The 22,810-nt window shown below is 51.9% G+C and overlaps 1 protein-coding gene across 1 annotated transcript in view; it reads right to left on the reverse strand.

Moving 5' to 3' along the window:
- Positions 1-22,810, reverse strand: part of ASTN2 (astrotactin 2) — a 226,636-nt gene that overhangs the window by 61,398 nt on the left and 142,428 nt on the right. The window contains 2 exon segments of the mRNA XM_031556166.1: positions 12,659-12,807; positions 13,820-13,953. Coding sequence (XP_031412026.1) covers positions 12,659-12,807; positions 13,820-13,953 — 283 coding nt within the window.

Here is a 22,810-nt window from a genome sequence, read left to right on the forward strand (position 1 = left end):
GGGGGAAGGAAGCAAGTGAGGGACAAAATAAATAAATAAGCAAACACCTGGCTTCAGAGTGTCAGAGCGTGCTGGGAGGTGGTGCAGCTGATGTGCCCAGAGCTGGGGTGACACACTGGGACACCACAGGATGCCCACAATGCAGACATCACCAGGGAGATGCTGATGTTCCAGAATGGGGCACCATTTCTCTGCAGGTTGTCATGGCAGCAAGATGTGCTCACCTGGCTGGAAATGCACAGAGCAAGGGCTGGGATCAGCCCAGAATTCCCCCTGCAGAGCTGCAGCCCAACTTTGGGCACATCCCTTTGTCCCGCTCTGCTCAGCTCCCCCCAGCTCACACTTCAGCACACACCAGCCCTACCGCACCAACAGACCCCATGAAGCCCAACAGAGGCTCCTGGGAAGTGCACGCTTAATAATTCATGAATGAAGATAAGAATCTTAAGTGAGAAAAGAAAATCTCTCCAGAGATCGGGCTGCTCCAGCTCGTGCTTTGCCAATTGCTCCTACGAGCAGAGAAGGGTGAGCTCCTCTCCTCCCCAGGCTCCGTGAGCATGCAGGATGGCGCTGGTGAGATAATTTGGTGGTCACAGAGGATTGGCTTTTATTTCTGAATTGAAAACTGGCTATTAAACATCATTTAAAGAACAAAATAAAAATAAAACAGCAATTTCTCTTTTTATTCTCTCCCCGCTATCATCATTAACCTTCTTTCTGCACAATATCCCTCTGCCAAGGATCTCCAATGGAGTAATAAAATTTTAGTACGTAAACCTTATCAGTGCTCTGGAAGGGCGTATTCTTCCCATTTCAGACAGGGAAACCAAGGCAGAGAGAACTGAGGTGACCTGCTTAAATCACACTGAGCATCGTTAGCAGCCAGGAACAGATCCCACCAGCACAGAGCCCTTGGGACGCAGCGCCCACCGGTACGTGGCTCTCAGAGGCCAATTAGCTTTTATGGAATCGTTTAAGGAAACGTTTCCTTTCAGAGACTCTGCCTGCTAATTTACTCCCAGGCTTTGGCATCCGTGAGCGACAGCGGATTATTCCTTGTAGGCTGTGTCACAGCACAGCTCAGAGGGGCTTCTCCCTCTCAGCGAGCGGAGCTGTCAGGAAATGCAGAGCACCCCACAACATGCTCCGTGGGTACACAAAGGGGCTCAGGGCTGTTAATTAGATCTGATTGCAGAGGCTTCATCAGAGCAGAGGGCTCTGCACGGAGCTGCAGTGCTCGGAGCTGTGCTTCCCAGCACGCTGCTGCTCCAGGTCTGCTCCCATCCTTGGGGCCGAACCATCCGTCACCTCCATGTCCAACGCTGCCCTCCAGGTCTTGCCTCTGCAGAAGCCAGGAGAGAAGTGTGTGCAGTCAAAGAGGGGAAGGGCAGAAAGGATGGGAGCGGGCGAGCAAAGCACACCCTTGTTTGCTTTCTGCTGAGAAACAGTTAATAGGTTGCAAGGTTTCCACCCTTCCAGGACGGAGCCTTTTCCTCCCCTTTCGAGTGCCCCCTGCCTTCCTCCTCCAGTGCCTGGGAAGCTGTGACTGCTCTACACCGCTGACACCTCGGCTGCTCTGGAAACCCATGAACTGTTTGAGAAAGGTCAGCTGGCAGCCTGCAGCCCGCTCTGCCTGCAGCCCAGCTGGCCTCGGGCAGTGCAGGAGCCCCCTCTGTAGGCAGAGACCCTCACTGACCAGCAGCCCCTGCTGCCTGACCTGCTTTTTGGTGACATCTCTTCTTGCCCACCCTCATCCAAGCCCCTCAACACGGAAGGAGTGGAGTGGGGTTCCAAGCCAAGCAGAGAACAGCTGCTCTGCCACCCACTGGGGCTGCCCCATTCCTGGTGATGTGAATCCAGGCAACGTGCACCCAGGCTGGGCATCCTGCAGGACGGATCTGCCATCAAAATAGCCAGCTTCTTGCCAGCTCGCTGCTGGCAAAATTAAATCAGCATGTCTGCATGACTCCAGACTTCCAGGTCCAGAGCTGTCCTCTTGCCAACCTTTCTAAGCAGCCACCTCCTTTATTCTGAGCTCGGCGATGTGCATGACACAAAGGACACCATCCACTCCAGCTCCATCCTCGCTCCTGCACCTCATACTGTACAGCACCCAGCTGACACCCCCCAGCACTGCCACAGTCCCCCACCCCAGCAAGGCTCCTGCCCAAGTGACCCCATTTCACTGAATCACAGAATCACTGGAGTTAGAAGGGACCTTAAGGGCCATCTGGTCCAACTCCCTGCAGTGAATAGGGACATCCACAGCTCCATCAGTGTTCAGAGCCCCAACAGTCTGACCTTGGCTGTCTCCATGTTTGGATGGTTTCTAGCTGGGACATTCACCAGCTCCTCTGCACAACACCCCAAGACTTGTTATTACTCAGGCAGACAACAGCCCCATGACAAATGGGAGGGAACACTAGGAAGAAAGACACCGAGGATCTAAAGCCAATTTGCAGGCACCCTGAAATAACTTGATTTCTCTGGTGTCCCAGGAGAACTTCTGTTTGAGACGTAACATTACTCATTCCCATTTGGAGAAGTTTCAGCATACAACAAAAATATCTCAGGCTCAGTAATGAGGCAAGAAATCATGCTTACGTAGCTGAGCAAGTAACATCATTCAACTTCCCTGTCCTTGTGGTGGAAGAAAAATGATTGGAGAATAAATTAATCCTAATAAATGTAGGATTCTGATCAGGCACATATAACCAGCCGTGCGTCTGCAGGATGAGCAATTGATGAAGTCACTGCTTCAAAGGTGCCTTGATGCAATTAGTCACTTGTAAAACACGTAGCAGAGGAGAAAATCCTGCTCCTTTTGTGAAGGAGCATGAAAACGCTCCGCGTATCGGAGTGATTAATGGGTTACAGTGCAGCAAAATTAAAGAGAGCCACAATTACAGGCGTTCTCATTAACTATAGGGATGAAAAGCAGAGGGGAGATGAGGAAGAGGATGGACAAGAGGCAGAAGGGCCAGATGAAGGGAAGGCACCAGTGCTGCATTTCTGTGCTGGTTTTTTTTTCCACAGAGATTATTTCCCCTTTGCACAAACCATTGCAGGGGGGAAGGGGCTTCGCACATCAAACCAGTGCCACCAGAAATGAATCAAGCCATTAATCACAAGCATGAGTATCTGTAATTAGAGCTGCCGGGAGTTGCAGGAACAAGAGTCAAAGGCTCTAACAGGATTATGGACAGAACCGGACTGTTTTATGACTAATATTAGCAGATAAAGGGAAAATATTGCGTGCCTGAGGAGAGCAGCTGATGAGAGCTGGGGTGTAGGGAGGAAGGAATTTCCCATCTCCAACCTTAGCTCTGCTGTTGCTCCGCACCGAGGCTCAGCCATCACTGCACCACCACCCTCCTGGTGGGGTACCCCAAAAGGAACAGGTCCAAGATGCAGGATCAGCCTACTGCCGAGAGCCAGAGCAGGGGCAGCGCTGCTGCAGCTCAGGTTGTTCCTAAGAAACTCGGCAGCTGCTCCTGGCTGCAGGACACAGGCAGATGCTGAGCAGCCAACCCTCCAGAGAACACACCTTCATGGCTGCCTGCATCTCAGCTGCACTTGGAACACCCGGGTGACCTTCTTATATCCCCTGCAGTTCACACATTGCTTTCCTGCCCTGTCCCCAACCAGCTCTGGCATTAGGATGCAACAGAGCACGTGGGGCCAGGCAGAGCAGGTGCCAGGAGTGCTCCCCACATCCCAAGGAAGGGAGCATGCAGCTCCCCTCCAGGTCTGGAGTGCCCACTATAAGCATTGCTGCTTCTCTTAGCTCATCTTTGAGGACTTTCAGAAGATCCATAGCTTGAATAAGAATTACAGACTCATTAAGGTTGGAAAAGACCTCTAAGATTACCAAATCTAACTGCCAACCCACCCCACCATGCCCACTGACCATGCCCCTCAGTGCCACACCTACCCTTTTCTTGTAAACCTCCAGGGATGGTGACTCCACCACTTCCCCAGCAGCCTATTCCAATGCTAGATCACTCTTTTAGAGAAGAGTCTTCCTCGTTTCTATAAGCAATAGCTTCATGGCTTTGCCTCGAGGCAAAGAGCCCAGGTGTACTGTCAGACCCCATCCCAGAGCTCTGCTAGAGGAAACTCCATCAACCACAGGGCTGTGAAAGGACCTCAGGTGAAACCAGAACACCAGGGGGCACAATCCTCACGGTTACTGCATGTTGTCCCATCACGGCCCCTAAGGGTGGCCCTCTCCCATCCATGATGCTGGGCTGCAGGCTGCCTCAGCCACAGCAGAATGAGCACACTTATCTGGGCTCAACATGTTCCATCTCCCAAGATGGCACCAAGGTTACCTGAAGGAACTGGAAATTGAGATCTGAAAACAGCCTGAAGCCAAATGCGAGCTTCTGTAGCTTGAGAGGAAAAAAATCACAGTGAGTACTAACTGCACGTGACTTAACACCATTTGCTCTTAGCTGGCTCTTCTGGAACCACAAACAACTCCTGGCCATTACTGCTAACTGCCTCAATCTCCCAGGCTGCACAGTGAAGTCAGTGAGATTTACTGATATCCACAAATGACAGAGAAGATAGAAGAAAGCCAAGCACTGTCTGTGGCTGTGTGGAGCTAGCTGCTCTGAACTCCTGCACGCAGCATCCTTGGGACCAAGCACATGGGTGTGTGCTTGGAGGTGCAGATGCTTCATTAAAACCAGCTAATTGACCCAGCTGCACAGGTCCACGCATCTCTGACTGCAGTTCAGGTTTTCCCAGTGGATGTAGATGCTCTGGTTGGGGAGGGCACCCAAGGATGGCTGCAGGAGCTGAGCTGCACGTAGGCAGGGGATCCAAAACCAGGATCCAAGGAGGTATTTCCGTATTTCCCATCCCAACATCACCCTGTTTCATTCCGATGAGTTATCAAGCAGCCATGAAGAACCTCGAGATTTCACTTCAGCAGTCATAACTGGAAGTTTCCTTTACTGAATTGGTGGCCCTGTCTGCCATTCCCCATTAGCAGGAGAAACACGGGCTGGAAGCAGCACAGCACTCCTGATCAGTACAGCTCTGACACACCAGCTTTGACTGGACCAACACGGCATCCCTCATCACACAGCTCTCACAGAGGACACATAAAAGCACGCACTTAAACACTCACAGCTCTTAATGACTCTCTCTGGAGTGTATCAAACCCTTCACTCCAATCAGCACGACATGGGCTAACGAGGAGAAAGTTTTCACGTGGTCCAAATGGCACAGCTCAGAATATGAAGCTGTCTCTGTCCCAGGGTTCTTCATGCTATGACACCCATTTGCACAGAGACGTTTTCTACTCTGCTAGCAAGCCACAGCAGCAGGTCATCCCTGCCTTCCCCTCCCTATGGCAAAGCAGAGGTCATGGGCCGGGTGTCTGTGAAAGCAGGATTACAGGGGTGGAAGGAGTTCAGAGGCTGTTGCTCCCAGCAAAGACCAAACCAACATGATGCTGTGATAAGACTGCTCCTTGACCCTCCATGCAGCTCCATCAGTGGGAACCCAGCAGGGGAATGCTGTAGAATATCCACTATATCCCTCAAAAACCCCACTAGCCATAGCAGTATTTCCTATTTTGTCTCTATAACCTAATCTGACCTCCTCCGGGGTCTCCAGATTAATATCTGAAAAAGCTCACAAGTCCAATCACCCAATTATGAAGAGGAAAGGTTTATCCTATCTAAACAGCATGAAATGTAACATAGACCCAGCTGCCCTCTCCCTCCTGAGAGCCAGATCTCAATCCCTAGCAAGCTGAACAAACTGGGAAGGGGTCACAAGGGAGATGGGGAGGGTCTCTCCCTACTCCTGTATCATATGAAACCTGCAGGAGGAGAGCTATTTTAATTGGCAAATCCCCCGACTCAAGGTTTAATCCCTCTCCATTTTTGCTCAACTTCTCTCATGCCAAAGCAACACGGGAAAAAGATGAAGTGCTCCACCTGGAGCCACAGCTCAGCAGGAGCAGCCCCCAGCATCTCAGTGAGCAGGGAGGTAGAGGACAGTGGGACAGAGGGCATGCACAGCACACACAGAGATAGCATGACAAAGGCTGGCATCACCGGGTGCCATCTAGCACAGACCCACCTGGGGAATGGTGTGGACTGGAGCAGCCTTGGTACCGATGTGGTAGAGCAGGATCACAGCTCAGAAGGACTGCAATCTCCAAGCCAAAGCTCACTTACTGTCCCTGCCTCTGAGGCAGTCCCCAGAGTCCGTCCTCACCCTTCAGTAGGACTGACAAGCTGTCCCAAGGCAGCCTTTGAGCCTGCTTGTATCCCTTTCCTATCCTGCTTTCTTTCCAGAGAAGTGTGGGGGGATGCTACCTAACTTTTGGGATAGCATTTCAGCTACCTGACAGAACTGAACACACATGGGAGACCTCAACAGCAGCCAGAGGACTGGAAAGCAGATCTGCCATCCCATTCAGGACCTCATCTCAGGCTTTGCTTGGAAAGGGGAACATGCAAAACCTTCAGGAAAATCCCAGCCTGGCAAGGAAAGTCAGTTTGGGTGTAACTCTGAGCCCATACAAAGGGAAGATCTGTGTGGAACAGCAACACACCCAGAGAGGGGCCTCGTTGTATCCATGGGTGCCCACAGCCCCAATTTTCCATGTTTCCCCAGGCTGCACTGCCAAACGTGAGCTCTGCAAACACAGACCGAACCTCCCTCCAAACTTCAGGCACAATTTATTGACTAGATGGGCTTTTCTAATCAATAACGGCTCCTGTGAAAAAGTTCCACTGCAGTGCATTCATGTGCCACAATCAGCCCAACAGTGTCAGCAGCCCTCTCTCATTTGATGCTTTCCAACAAGACGGATTTGTGGCCTTGACTTTTCCAGATCGGGAGAAAGTTTATCCTAGGAGCTCAAGTTACAAACCAGTAAAACACTCCATGCCTGGCCTCATTAACTGCCATTTAAGACACTCAGAGCCTCCTCTGCTAGAAGAGAGCATCCACAGCTGTCCTTTGCATGCAGGGCGAGGTAGCAGACGGCGCACAGCCCTTGGCACACACCGGGCTCTTCAATACGTGCCATGCTCCTGGCACCACCCAGGGAGCCACAGCAGGAGCTGCAGCCAGTTCCAGCTCTCCACCTATGAAACGATTCAGGAGAAAGCAAAGATAGTGCCCAGTTCTGTCCAAAAGGTGTCTGGGTAGATAAAAATAGACGCCTGGAACAACCATATGGAAATGTGAATTAATGAAATATTTCAGCAACTGACTCAACTCTAATTGAGAGCTGAGAACCTCCACCTCCCTTCTGCTTTCCAGGATACAAAAATGACACTGGTAGGTGGAAATAACTACAGCTGTCCCAGTGGGAGAGAAATCAGTGCTTCACAGTGAGCGCAATGGCCAAAATTAAGCACTAGCTTGGTGTTATTACACAACACATCCCAGGAAGCAGCTTCCAAAAACTTGACCTTCTCTTCAAAGGCTTCTTTTTGAATCAACTTTCCTGTTGCTAACAAGAGAAGTGGATGCAGTGCTCGAGTAAGGTCCTCTGGGATGGAGAACAGCTTTGTTCATGCACTGGTTACTGGGGAGGCAGCAGCAATGACACGTCCATGCAGCAGCCCTGCCCTGGCCAGGCTCCTGCACACAGCCAAAGCTCTGCTTCATTTCCGACCCCAGCACTACATAAACAACACGGTGCTCACCAAGGGGCGGCTGGAGTCTGCCAAGTACCTGCCCAGCCTGGAACCCACGGAGATCTACCACAAGATACAAGCAGGCAGGGACAACTGAGCCCCGAGTACAAGGTTGGTTCAGCCCCCACCCACCATCACATCTTTCTCCACGCCAGTGATGCTCAAGGATGCTTTCTGAATCAAGTCCAATGCACGGGTGACCCCTGAAAGAGCTACAGAAGAACTGCTTCCTGAACCCAGCAGAGCCCTGGCTTCTTGTTCCAGCCTCAGCTTGTGCCCCATCAGCTACAGAGCCTGCATCCCCCGGGCCAACACTGAAACCAAAAATTCACCTACAAACACAGCACCTACATCAATACATAGAGCTTGGTCTCGAAAGGTCTTCACAGAGGCAGTCAGTATCATCACCCACACTCCAGATCATCAGCATCTTTAACAACAACTGGTTTAACCACTGAAACATTAACATCTGCTATATTGTTGGCTTTAATTATAACCCTGGATATTAACACATCTACTGAGCTCAACTCCTACAACCTCATAAAGGCAGCATCATCTCCTTGGTGCCCAGCCTGCATGGAAGTCAGAGCCCTGAGGACTATTTTAAGGCACATAACGTGAGTGCAACTTGGTCATAAGGAGAGCACATGGGCTCCTTCCTGACAGACCCAAGATTTGTTCTGGCCAAATAGGTTTTTCTCCCCTTCCTCCAGCCTGCGGCTGGTTTCCACCTGACTAGCAGCACAGCTTGCACACACAGGGTGGAAGAGATGGTTACCATGGCTGTATCTATCCAGCCCCAGCCATCCAGGCACATCAGAACGATGCCTGAAGAACACTGACAAGCTGTTATAAATAAGACACTCTCGAGCCTCTATTTGGAGAGCAACTTGCAAGTGTGCAAAACGCTACTGCTTCTGGTTTGACCTATTTCACTCTTTTACAGGCATGATACAGAGTCACAGAGTCCTCTGCAGAACAGCGGTGCTCTGGAGAAGCCTGCAGCAGCAGCACAGGCTTTGGATAAGCACATCTTCAGTGTTTGTGGGTCTGAGAGCCTGTCTGAGATCCAAACAGTTCAAGCCTGCATTCTCCTGCTCCAAGGTCGATGTGAGCTCCAACAAGCTTTTTGCAGCCTGTGTTTCTGTTCCCCTCCCTTCTAGGGCTACAAGATGCTCTGGATGAAGGGTCTCCTCCTACAACTGCAATCAATGTGACTTGCAGCAGGAGCCACGGCCCCAGGGGCAATCCCTTTATAGAAAGGCCCCGTTTGTTCTGCTTCCCTTTGCAGGAGCTCCCTCTGGAAGCAGAGGAGCAGGACAGGTCAGCACCACTTGCTGCTGGCACCCTGCTCACAAATCAATCCGCTCCCAAGGGGGAGGTCAGCTTTCATTCAACAGGAGGAAAACTGGTGTAAGAGGGCTGTGAGATGGAGCAAGCACCCTTCGCCCCACTGGGAAAAGCTGCAACCCACGAGAATACATTGGATAACAGCTCCTCTGTTGAACTGGTCCTCCGACTTCCATGTTGCAGCCATGTGGAGGGGCTGCAGGATCGGTCTCTGAAGGCAGCGCTGGGAGTAGAGGATGCTGACGTGGGCTGTTCTGGTGCTGGGGACCAGAAAGTTTGGGCACAGGGCTCTTTGGGTAGAGGCAGTCAGAGAAATCACAGGAATGGCAGAGGAACATCAAGAAAGGGATCAAAGAGCTCCCCCAGCATCACTGCAGCAACACATGCCCCAAGAGCAGCACAAACTCCACTCTACTCCCACCAATGTCTAAGGGTTTGACCCTTTGCTGTTTGGATGTAGTTTGAGGCAGGATGCACTGGGTGATGCGCACTGACTGGAGATGAGGAGGAGGAGAGCCATGCAGCCAAGCTCTGCCTCCACCAGCTGAGACTCTCACAGAGGGGTTCAAGGCACAGTAAGGAGAATGGTCAGCAACCAGTCCCCCAACCCTAAAAGCAGGGCAGGCAGCCTTCCATCCTACCCACCCCCATGGGAGATACAGCGTCCCATCTACCGGAGCATCCTACACGGAGGGCTCAGCTCTCCCAGGGACCTTCTGAGCGAGGCTCCACAACAAGCACCGATGACACCCAGGCCCTTGCCTGACACAGGCAGGGACAGCCTGGCAACAGCAACCAGGACAGAGAAATAAAAAGTACTTTGCACAGCGGTCACGTTATCCCCTCATCCCTCCCCCTCATCCCCTTCGGAGCTTCTTAACTTCAGAAACCTTCCTCCAGAGGAGTGTTGGAGTGACAGAAAACATTTTCCAAGCCTAATATCAGTTCCAGATGTTCACAGCCATTTCAGTTTGTACCTCACCCTGTAAAACACATTTCTCTCTCTCCCTCTCTCCAGCGCAGCGCCTGCTTCAGCCATGACATCATGTGCTGGCGGCTGGGCCGCGCACACACACGCGCTCGCACCCTCTTCGAGAGCCTCATGTTCAAACAAAGAGCATCACTCAACTACAAAGCCATCACACACATGGAGTTATGAGTAATTTCCACAAGTTTTAATAAACAGTTTGGGATGTAATTGCTCTCTGTCTTCTCCGCTGGCTCCCGAGTGGAGAGCCGTTCTCTCCCCGTGCTCTGGTGTTGAAAGTGTGGTTTGTTTTGTGCACGAGTTCACCTCGGGAACTGCTCCTATTCACATCAGCTGGGCTGAGGGCTGTGCATTTCCAAGCACCAGAAAGAAGCCTCTTTAAAAACCATGTCCAGCCGGGGGGCGGCTGACCCACACCGGCTCCTGGCTCCTTCCACGCCACTGCAGGAGCAGAGGATGTGCGTTAGACCAGCCCCAAACTCACTGCTCCTGACTTAACTCCAAGAAGAAGAGGAGAAAATATTTTCTGGCTCAAGGGAATGGCTGCGTCCTCCAGTCGCAAAGCAAGGAGAGGCCACGGAGTTTTGCAAGTGGGAAGTTTTTGCAGAGGGCAGAAGGCAGGGCTGGGTACCATCTAGAACTGAAGCTTTCCATGGGGCTGGAGAGCAGGTTGGCACAACCACAGGTCACGATCAGAAGTGGCTGCAACTGTAACAATGCCCAACCATGAACAGCACACATGCTTAGACTCAAAAGATGCAAGGGACCAACCAACAGCATCCTCAAGAGCCTTCTACTTCATGGGATTCTATCAACCCTGCACTGCCAATGCTCTGCAAACACATGGGTGCACCTCCTAACAACAGGAGCAACTTGTCCCTACCTACCAGCAGCCACAGGACTGGTGGGGAAGAGCCAGCAGTATCCAAACACCCTTAGAGCGTCACATCCTGCAACACCCCTCTCTCAAGGATTCCCCCTTCTGGGGTTGAATTATTTTTAAATGTTTTTCTTGCGTGCACTGCCCACATGGGATGGAGACACGATGGCAGTGAGAGGATACTTATGGTGGGGTTTTTGGCCAGGTGAAGCACCAAGCAAAGCCTTTGAAAGCTGCAGCAGCCGGCATCTTAGTAAATACATAAAGGTAAGAAGGAGAATCAAGTCATCTGGCACCAGAGGCCTGCAGGGTAAGAAAGGAATAAAGGAAGGAATGTTGTTTGGTTATAAACAATGCAGAAAAATAAGGGAGAGTTTCAGGATTGGCTTTTCTCTTTAACTGTTAATGGGGTCATTGTGTCCTGAATGGTCCCCCAGAGCCGGGAAAGGGGAGGGCAGCTCTTCACAGTGAATTCAATGGCCTGTCAAACACATGGCAGTCATAAAAAGAAAAAAAATAATAATCTGTGTTTCCTACTCTGGCTGCCAGGCAGAGCTCCAGCCGCTTCAAAGGAGCAACCCCATGTTTCCCTGGTCTGGCCTCACCTGACCGACGTGTGAGCAATCTGGAATCCCCATCCCAAACACAGCAGTTCGGTGGCTTGTTTTCTTTCTCCATTATTGGAATTTGCTCCTCTGAGATGAAGAGCAAACCTTCTTCCAGACAAGGACTAGAAACACAATGCTGGGGCCATGGCTGCACTGGGCAGCTCTGGGTGCTGGCAGGGAGGTGCGGGAGAAAGCCCCACTTTTAACCAAATGAGGTTTTTAATCACAATTGCCATTGGGCTTTGCTAACTCTCACTTCAACCACAGGTGGAAACCTTCTCCTAATTCTCCCTCACCAGAGATGGGTGGAATTTGGTACTGCCAGCACCTGGGGCCCTTTGCACAAAGGCAGATCTCTGCTTCAGTCAACAACCAGCTGCCCCTGGCCGCTCAAATGAACCACTTTAACGAGCTGAACCCAAAGTCCTTGAGTGAGAAGCAGTAGGAGGTTTTGCCTGGTTTTCTAAGCAGCAGTAGCAACACTCAAGGCCTCCAGTGGTATTTTCTGAAATAAATCATTGATTCACTGAGATCTACCCCATCCTTCACATCCCTCCACCTCGCCCAGCAGCCCCTGAAGCACAGCCGAACCACTGACAAAGCCTTCACAGGGCACAGAGCGCTCAGCCCAGCCCAGAGCTGGAAACTGAGCTCCAGCCCAGGGAAGTTTCGGATTTCCCCGTGCTGCTCAAGTGATCTCTCCAAAAATTGCAGGCTTCACATTGCTTTGCTAGCTGTGCAAGGTAACTTCAATGTCTTGCCAAAGGCCAGAACGCAATTCCTGCTCACTGGGAGGGACCAGTGCAGCCCTTCAGCTGCTGCAGGCTGACCTTCCCCTGCACCCACCATCCTGAAGCATTTCATGCTGATCAGATCAAACACCAGCTTCACTCAAGAACTCCAACTCACAGCTCTCCTACCCAAAAAGTGCCTATCAGTTCAGTCCACCACACCGCACTTTTGTTTTCCTCCTTCCCGTCCTACACCCACCTCTGCAGAAGCCTTCAGAAACCTCTCCTAAAGGCTTCAACACCACCCCAACACCTCTCCTCCCTGCACCTTTCTTCACAGTAGCAGCAGCTCTGAGGACACCCAGCACGGCTCAGCACAGCGCATACCTCCAAAGGGCACAGAGTCACCCCGCAGCATCACCCACCTGTGTAGAGGTCTGTGTCTGTGTACTCATCCACCTTCTTGTGATGCAGGACGTAGTCGGACACCTTCGTCCCAATGGCAGGCTGCACATCCAGCCACTCCAGGGAGACCACAGTGCTGGAGGGCTCCACACTGGGGGACAGCCGCAGGCTGGGAAGGGCAGAAACCAAAGAACACATCAGCTTCAGCTCCTTCTCCGTGAGGAATTCCCTCTCTAAGCAGCACAAGTCTTGAATTGCCCGCCTTCATGCAGAGGAGCATGCACAAAGAGCACAGAAGCAGCTTGCAGTTGGGTACAGCCTATTTGTGTGGGTATCCTCACCTCCTGGCTCCTAGCAGAGCCTCTGAGGTCTTGTAATCCTACATATCCCATCTGCAGGAGGCTTTGCCTCCTGGGAGAGCTGCTGGAGCTCAGCAGCTCTATGGGGAGCTGAGGACTGACTGCCCAGGAGCAGGAGAGGACCCAGCTTAACTGCAGGCAGCCCAGTGGGGCTGAGTTTACACAAAGAGAAGGTCAGGACTGTGCTATGAGAAGTGGCAGGTGTGGCTGAGAACTTACCCAGCTGCAAAGGAACAAGTTCTGATGGGCGTGAGTAAAAATAAAAGCAAAAGCTGGGCAGTAAAACCCAGCCTGGGTTGGAAACTGTGTGGGTACAGCAGAGCAGCCCCAGGCTCTGTGCTAACACAAAGGCAACTGCCTCCTCTACAATGGGGCAAGCAGCAATACAACACAGGGCTTGGGAAAGTCCAGCTCCACATGTATGAGTGTTTGTTAACTCAGAATGGGAAATGAATCCCCCTTGGAGAACACTGGCTCACTCAGGTGTCCTTGTGGAGCTCTGGAGCCAGTCTTCCTGCTTTCTCAGCTAATTCCCCATCAGCTTGCTCCTGATTTGCTTTTGCTCTGACAAGCCACAATGAATTGCACCATAATTCCATTTCTTTCAGCATTTGAAATCCCCTTCTACAAGCCCTGCTAATCAGGTGATGAAAATCTAGAAGGAAACCTTCCAGGGCCACAGCCAGAGCCAGGATCTCCTACAGGCAGCAGCCAGGCAGCAAGGCGCCCTGGAGCACGGCAACGGGCTCAGTGGCACACGGCAGGAGGTGTCCCTGCATCCCATGGGATGGGGACAGCACTGTGGAGCAGGAGGATACGTACACAGGCTGAGGGAGGGGGCTGCAGTTCGGGAGCCCGTTCTCATCGAAGGCGTTGAGGTCACACCTGCACCAGTCTTCGATCACGTCGCCTTTCCCAGAGCACCAATATGAGCTCATCAGCGCGCCTCTGAAAGCCTGCCGTGAGAACGGAGAGCGTGAGGATGGGGGGATCGCGGCCAGCGGGCTGGCTGTGTGCTGCTGAGTGCTGTGCAGAGTCCAGGTTTGGGAAATACTGGGGAGTTCTCCCTGTTCTATGTGACCCAGTGTGAGTCCCTGCAGCTGCCAGGGCTTTAGTTCTCTCGTAACAGTGATTTGGGTTTACCCATGGGTGCTGACGGGGGGTGTCTGCACAGTGCCCCACACTCATGTCCTCTCGTGAAGGAGGATCGAGCTGCCCCAAGGAACACAAACATGGGCCCCTGGGTGACTTTGTGCCTGGGTACCTTTATGCTGATGTTGCAGGGAAACTTTCCACAACTGTCCATTCCACAACTGCTTCTGACCCAGCGAAGCATGAAGTGATTCCAAAACATTTCTACTATTCGCAGAACCATTAAGGTTGGAAAAGACCCCTGAGATCACCAAGTCCAACCCCAGCCCATCCCACCGTGCCCACCGACAACATCCCTCAGTGCCACATCTCCATGGTTCTGCAACACCTCCATGGATGCTGACTCTACCACTTCCTGGGCAGCCTGTTTAGTGCTTGAATCCTCTTTAGAGAAGAAATTTTTCCCAATATCCAACCTGAACCCCCTCCCGACACAACTTAAAGCCATTACTTCTCATCCTATCGCTATCACCTGGGAGCAGAGGCCAACCCCACCTCACCACAACCTCCTTTCAGGCAGCTATAGAGACCAATGAGGTCTCCTCTGAGTTTCCTTTTCTCCAGACTGACCCACCTCAGTTCACAGCTCCACTCCCATCCCTCTCATATGGTATTATTCCTGCTGCCCTCCTGCATGCCAGCCAGTGCTTGATGCACTGGTATAAGGATATTCACAAGAACAAACTGGTATGTATGAAGAAACGTAGCACGCAAAGTCCCACGGGTGCTCCCCCAGCTGCTGCCTTCCCTCAGCACTGCCCCCATCACATCAACCAGCTCCCCAACAGCAGCACCAACCTGCTGCCATCTGGGGCTGAAATGCACTGAAATCCCTCTAGTTGACCCAGGAGCTCAGCCCACGGTGCAGGACAGGGCTCAGCATCACTGCAGCACCTCCTCCTGTGCACAAACACAGCCGGAGGCACAACAGACTGCGACAACAGCTACCATGAAACGAACATATCTGCAACGCTTTTACTCTCTTGGTGCATTTTGGGGCCATCGTGGCCTCAATGTCCTGCTCGTGCCTGGGCTCAGCCCACACCCCACAGCCTGAAGATGCCTGGTCCTGCTGAGACTGCTCGCACCCCAGCTCACATCTCCAAGATAAAACCTGCCCTTAGAGCACACAGGGACAGCTGCAGTGCTGTGGCATTTAGCAGAGAGCTGTAGGAAAAAGCTCTGTCCCGGGGACATTAGTGAAAAGAGGAGGTATAAATAGAGCCTGACGTCAGGCTGCTATTGTTTGGGGCTGTGTCGCTCTCCCCAAACACAGCAGCACCTTTAGTGAGGTGCCTGCCTCTGCAATCCTTCTGCTTGCAGGCATTTACAGAACAGCACTGTTCCAGAAAGGGGGAAGGAAGAAAAAAAAAAACACTGAAAGAGAAAATGTGACCTGATTTTGTTCTTTAGAATGTAATTATGGCACTGGGTGAGAAAGGGCACCTCAATGTAACAGGAGAGCAGAAAGGACAGAAAAGAGTTTATTGAGCACATGGATAAATGTGGGTGCATGGCTGCAGGGATTGCTGGGGCTGTGCAGGATGGAGCACCACAGCCTCCCTGGGAGAACACAGGCTGCAGAGAAGCCCCACGTCACTGCTGTCACACTGGCCCCAGCCTGCTCCCTCCCTGCCCACTGACCCCACACAACCTGCAGGGGAGAAATCCCACCTCCCCATTCACACCCTTCCACCAAACCCACCAGTCAATGCTGCCCTTCTGTTTTCTATTTTTGTGATGCTAAGCACCATGCTGGATGAGCAATCCGCCGTGCCTGCCTGGCCTTACCCCACGTTAATTAGATCCTGCAGGTACGCAGCCATCATCTGCCTTGTGTCAACCTTCGTGCAAACGAGGTTAGCAGATCGATGCGTCCTTCAATTGTGCTCATTAGGGCAGCACACCTACACGCAGCAGCAGGACTGCAGCATCCCACTGCCTGAGGTTTGCTATGGGAGAAGCAGAGGCTGATGGACTCATAGAGCCTCCCCCACCAGTCAGAGCAGGGAGTCTGGCTAGAAGGTATGGGACTTTCCTGTGGAGAAGGGTGGGGAAGCAGCAGGAGCAAACAGATGGAGAAAATAGGTAAGGTTATACAGAATCACAGAACCACTTCAGTTGGAAGGGGCCCTTGAAGGCCATCTGGTCCCACTCACTGCAATGCAGGGAACACGCACAGCTCCATCAGTGCTCAGTGCCCCAACCAGCCTGACCTTGGCTGCCTGCACGGATCAGGGCACCACCACCACCTCCCTGGGCAGAATGCTCAGTCATGGCTACCACACCAAGGCAGCCAGCAGAGGCAAACCATTGGATTCTGTGAGTAGGAAGGGCTTCCCAGCACCAGCAGTGCCCACTGGAGGTGATGGTGGCCATGCCCCACTCCTGCCTGCTGCTCCCCAGCCCCTCACTGCCCCCCATGCCCTACAGCAATTCTATCTTTCATTTACAAGTATCCAAATTGTATTGTTTCCCTGTGAGTCAGCCCATTTAGTTTATGTCCTTCAGTGCCAGAGGGGAAATTTATGAGATGAGAAACTGGCTTGAAACATTTATTTTCTAGATGACGAGTCATGCCATTAGATATATAGCATTATGAATCATAGGAACAGCATCTAATTTGCTCTTAAAGGTATAATAGGTCTGACTCCCCACACCCATACACACACATATACTGGATTGATAGTTCCCCCGTAGGATGGCTAGTTCATCTGTTTTGACACCAGCAAGACTTACAGGACCATAAAGTCCCATCTTACCATAAGCTAAGCCTATTCATAAAAAAAATATTAAGGAAACGAATGATCAGCTAAGCACATTTATCCCACACTCGATTGCATATGGATCTTTCTCCTGTTGTTATTTGTGCTCAGGGGGAGGCTATTTGGCCCCGTTTTATAGCTCAGATGCTCTGCAGCGAACAGAGAAGAACATTTCCTCTTTGTCCTCTGTTGGACCTGGCTGATGGAGGGAGAAGCATCGAGTTCTTCCTGACTGTGGGTTTCCTGATGACATCCCCAGAGAGAAAGGCTACAGGACACAGAGGAACACTGCAGAGCAGCATTGGCAGGAATCAGCACGGAGGCTGCTGCTTTTAGGTGGGGCACTGCAAGGGGTGAGCGCTGGTGCTGAGCTGGCTTTGGAGATCCGATCATCTCCATGGCAGACGAGCACCTGGCCCGGCTGCACTGAGTGCCACCCAGGGGGATAAGAGTGTGGGATGCAGGCAGAACGAGACGCTATGATGAGAGGATGGCTGAAAGAAAAGCTTTCCATACCCTTATGCTGAGGCTTAATGCCGCTCACAGGAGATAAATGCCGCTCCTTAGCGGTCTAGACATCTCTAGGAAGAGGAAAAAAACAAAACGAGGAGGAAAATGAAGGATTTCCCAGGCCAGAGACTCTTTCCAGGATCACGCAGCTCGCGTCTGAGTGTCTGCTCCAGGTTTGCAGCAAAGGAGGATGAAGTTTCCCCGCTGCTGCTGTTGGCAGCTGATCTCATCTGCGCCGCTCCCACCCTGCTGCCTGTCCCCAGAGAGCAGCATCACCTCATCCCAGGAAGCGTCCGCCAGAAAGGTCAGGGCACTGGCAGGGACCCAGGGCGGGCAGCATCCTGGATTCTGTTATTTATGGGAAGCGAGAGAGCAGCAGAGGACACTGAAACCTGGTGGTGCAGGGAGCATCCCGGCCCAGAGAGCTCCACTTTCACACCTCGGCTCCAGAGCTCCCCGTCAGCACAGTCAGGTGGTTACAATGCCTCCATTCTTCCCCTGGCTAACACGAGTTGGATGTGGGGTAGGGCTGCATCGGGATGCACAAGTGCTGGGCTTTGGCGTGAGGAGGACAATGGCCCATTAACAGATACGAAAATAAAGCAACAACAACAAAATCCAGACCAAAGGAACAAAAATAAATTGCACCTCAACAATTCAAACACTGTCCCCGCTCGCCCTGGCTCCCTTTCAGGTTTGGCAGTGGAAAAAGCAATCACTGGCACCAGCTCCCTGTGCCTTTGAGGCTGTTCTGGGGAAAGGCAGGGTGGGGATCTGTGCTGCCAGGGCACTTCTCCTGCCCTGCCCTTGGAGGGCACTGTCCCCACACAGGGACACGCAGAAAGCTCCTTGCTCAGCACCTGGAGAGACAGCACTGCATTAATCAGCGTGGGCTTCCCACTGCCCTGGTGGTGGGTGGTGACAGCAGGGACAAGGGACGTTTCACCACGTGATGTGCTTAGCTTGTCCTGGTAGTTGAGTGCTGGCTGAAGCGCACAGAAGCGCTCCCAGTACATGGCCCCATCACACACCAGCAGCAAGTGCAATGTAACCCTGACCCTGAGATCTGACCAAACACCACCAACAGGAGATAACAAAGCCTGTTATCCATGCTTTGCACTGCTGCTGAGATAGAACCAACAGAGCAAAGTGTGCCTCCAGTATGAGCGTGGAGGAACTGGGACACTGCCCTCCACAGTGCTCTGAAATTGCTGCCACACCATCACCACCACCCATGCTCCCGTTCTGGACAGTTTGCTGTCTCCACTGGGCTGGGTGTGCTGTGTGGAGGCTGTGTCTGCAGATTAATGATGAAATTACACCATTTGCAGATTAAGCAAAGGTCCTAGGGGTCTTCTAAAATCCAAGCTCAACGTCCATTTGTCTCCTTGCATAACAAGCAAGGGGGTTTCAAGCCCATTTCCCATGAGGGGTGGGATTAATCTCTTCTGCCTGCCACCTCTAAGCACTTCTGCAGCTGCTCTGTGTGAGCTGTGGGGCTTCTGTGTTTGTTTCAGAGGGGAGGAAGGAGGGAGAACAGCACGCTCTCCACCTCCCCCTCCTCAGCGTGCTGCTGGACAAGGGCTGCTCCAGGGCAGGAAGAACTGCCTTCACCATCCATGGGGTGAGGTAGGCAGGGAGGTTTTGAGGAGGAGGAAGGCCACCATCCCCTGGCACTATGATGTGTGGTTCTGCTCTCCTCTGGCTTCAGGACATCAGTAGAGGGAAACCATGCAGCCACTGATGTGACTTAAGCTTTCTTCCACAACCCTGCTGTTAAGAATCTCCTTCAACTTCATCTGGATGTGGCAGCGCAGGGATCACTGCTTTACCACAAACTGGTGCCTGCTACAGAGCACAAGAGATATGGGATTAGAGCATCCATCAGCTGAAACATGATGCAGAATCCAGGGACCTCAGGTGCAGTCACTGCCAAGGTCACACCGCCTGAGCATCAGTGTGTAGACTGAAGGGAGTGGTTCTGCAATGGTGCCAGAAACCAACCTGTGTTCATCTGATCTCACCATCCAACAAGGCCCTTCAGAAGGTACCCGGGTTAGTATTTCCTTGGCCCTTGTCTATTTCTGCCTCCCTCCCCAAGAGCTCTGAGCTCCTGGAAGGAGGCAGCTGAGATTGTCCTAGAAAACACTTGCAAAAGGAAAAGTGCCATATGTCCTAGATGGCAGGAGCAGCCTGAGACATCCCCAGCTCCAGCACAACCCAGTGGCTGCACCAGCTCTGACTAATAACGCTGAACCACAGAGGCAAAGAGGGGCACTCCCTCACAGAGGCTCAGTCTGCAGTTTTCACTGCACACCAGGAGGAAAAGAGGGGCCGTCATACAATACCCAACCTGGGGCCCCCAACGAGCTGGAAGCAGCCCTTTGGTGCTGGAAGCAGTGCTTGGCCAGGACCAGCTGCTGCAGCAGCACCAGACACTCGTGGAACTGCTCATGCACATTTACACTGCTGGGGGCTGACGAGAGCCTTCGAACAGCACTGCAACCATAAACCAAAACTCCTGCTGAGCATCCACAGCTGGGAGCTCACAGCACAAACAGCCTTGGACAAACATTCCCTGGGCAGCAAAAGGCAAAACCTGACTTCTGGATTTCTTCTAAATTCCAAGTCCTTGCTTTGAGACGAGAAGAAAATAGCCGGTCTCAGAGAGATACAAATAGTTCTCCAGCTTATTTCATATGGGCAAAGCAATATATTTTCACCTAATCTCACTCTTGCAAATGGTCAGTTTTAGTTGAAATCAAACATACACACATACAAAAGTCACAAATCAGCCCAAGGCAGACAGACGCTCCGCCTGGACACATAAACCCAGCACTTAAAACTCTGGCAAGGTCATCAGAAACTGAGAACAAGGCCTGTACGTGTGGTAGCTGCAGATATTAAGGAATGCATAGCTCCCTTTATCGAGGTAGATGAAAAGACTCCTCCTAAAAACTGCGAGCAAAATTTCTTTACCTATATCTTACCTATATTCTTGCTGCTAAGCCTACAGTGGAAAGTTTCCAGGGAAGATGATAGATGTTGTATCCATGCTATCAGTGGCCTTACCTTCCTCCTGTACACATACATTGTCAGCTATGTATAAGCACACGCAAGGAGAAAGGTCTTCATTGTTTATCTTTTTTTTTTTAATACTATGAGGGAATTGGGATCTGCTTGCAATCCCCACAGTCAGCATTTGCTTCATGGATTATTATACACAGAATTGGGGGCAGCAGGCAAGGGAGCAGCTGCTGCATGCAGGGGGTAGAGGGAGGTGGCTGTGCAAGCCATGTCCCCAGTCTGCCACCACAACAGCCACCTCCCTAGACAAAGGAAACTTCCCCTGCCCCAAACTGCATTATCCAAGCGCTCATCCCAGACATTTCCACATCTTGTTTATGCCACAGGCAAATATCACTCCCCTAGTGCCTGGGACCACCCCCAGCCTTCAAACTGATGCTGAAAAAAGATGTTTCACTATCCAGACCTTGTATCGGGTGCTGCTTGCAGCGTACACCCCTTGAGCATGGATTCGCAGGCACAAACCAAGGAAGAAATTTAAATGAATGGCTTTACATCGTGTCAGCACTATAGAGTTGGTGGCCTCCAACTGCACACAGCCTCCCATCCCCTCCTAGGCTTTTTATCTCAGATACATCTCCATCACTGAGCCCAGTGAGGCTCTACTCATGGCACAGCCCTAGCTAGTAAGGCTCTGGAACTTTGCACAGCAGCTCCTCCTCCAGCAATGGACAGCAGGCACCGGGCTAGCACAGCCCTCTAGAAGATGGCCAGGGCTTTCTTATTTAGCTGCATCTTCAGGGTTCTGTTTGTCTGTTTGTTTTGTGATTTTTTTTTTTCCCCAGTGCCTCAGCAAAAGCACAATGCAGGCTGTCCTCCAGCTGCAGCTGATGGGAGCAGCTCTCCAGTGAGCCAGGGCAGGAGGAGGAGGCTGCTGCTGGGGACAGGCAGCTCTGGCTCCCCAGAACGAGGAGAATACCTTCCAGCCACAGCAGGGTGGCAGTGCCATTTGGGAGAGGGGCTGGCAGTGAAAACAGAGCTCTGACTCTGAGAAATACCTGCTCTGTTTGCAGAGAGAAAGGAACAACCCTGTCCTTGCTGTGGATACAACCATGCCAGGTCTCTGGAGCTCTGGAAGGCAGCAAGATAAGGCTGCTGGGAGAACTGGAGGAGCACCAGTGTGGCCATGGCCAGGGAGCAGGGGGACCAGTCCCAAGCAGGCTATGGAGAGCTCCTCAAGTGAAAGTGAAACAAGGAAAAGCAGAAGACAGAAATGGGAAAAGCATGAGGGGAGAAGGAGAAAGGGTGTCTGGGGAATACTCAAAGGACAGAGGAACAGAATTAGGGAAGTCAGGCATGGCTGTATGAAAGAAACAGAGGAGAGTTAACAGATGGAAGAGCAGAAACAAGATCAAGGTGCAGACAAGGAAGGACAGTCCCTAGAAGGGACTTGAGTGCCAGGAAAAGAATGGGAGCTCTTTTGCCCATGGATCTGGGGGGAATGTGGAGGGGAAGTATCATTCTTGGTGGTCACACCTCTATTTGCCAGGATTGTTTCCAGACCTGCAGCCCTCTCTGTCCCACCCACAGCTGCTGCACACTGGCTCACTCCAAGCATCTTAATCAAGTGCAGGCTCAGTGCTAATAAGTGACTTTAAGCAGGTCTGTCATTTCTGGGTTTAGGATTAGGGGACTGCATAGAGAAGTGGGGGCTTGCAGGGAACAGAGAAAGCGGGAAATAAATCTACAAATGATTAACACTGGAGCTCTCACAGGAGGAAAAGGAGCAGAGCCCCAACGAAGGGTCACCTCCAGCTCTGCTAGTCCCTCCTGGAGTAACAGTGACCTCCTGTGGCTGCGGGCCTGTCCCGAGGGGCTGCTTATCCCTCTGCACTTGTGCTGTGCAGAGCCTGGCAGGACTTTGGGCTCTCCTGACACAGCACATCCCAGAGCAAACAGGGGCTTGAGGCCCAGCTACTGTGACCTGAGGGGCAAAAGGAACACCTACAGCACCAGCTCGTAGCATTGCTATTACTGCAATGCAGGCACAGAGACACACATTTGTGAAGGCTGAGGGTGGCACAAGGACATCAGCTCTAGCACTACCCTGATGCTGCTCCAAAGCCCGCTCTGTAAATGTTTCCCAATATCCAATCTAAACTCTCCTGGTGCAATCTGAGGCCATTTCCTCTCATCATACCATCACAGAATCATTAAGGCTGGAAAAGACTCCGAAGATCTAGTCCAACCATCCACCTACCACCAACATTACCCACTAAATCATGTCCCTAATTGCTGCATCTACCCTTTCCTTAGACACCTCCAGGGTCAGTGAATCCACCACTTCCATAAGCAGCCT

The sequence above is a fragment of the Meleagris gallopavo genome, chromosome 19 (genome assembly GCF_000146605.3).
Source record: "Meleagris gallopavo isolate NT-WF06-2002-E0010 breed Aviagen turkey brand Nicholas breeding stock chromosome 19, Turkey_5.1, whole genome shotgun sequence".
Lineage (NCBI taxonomy): Eukaryota > Metazoa > Chordata > Aves > Galliformes > Phasianidae > Meleagris > Meleagris gallopavo.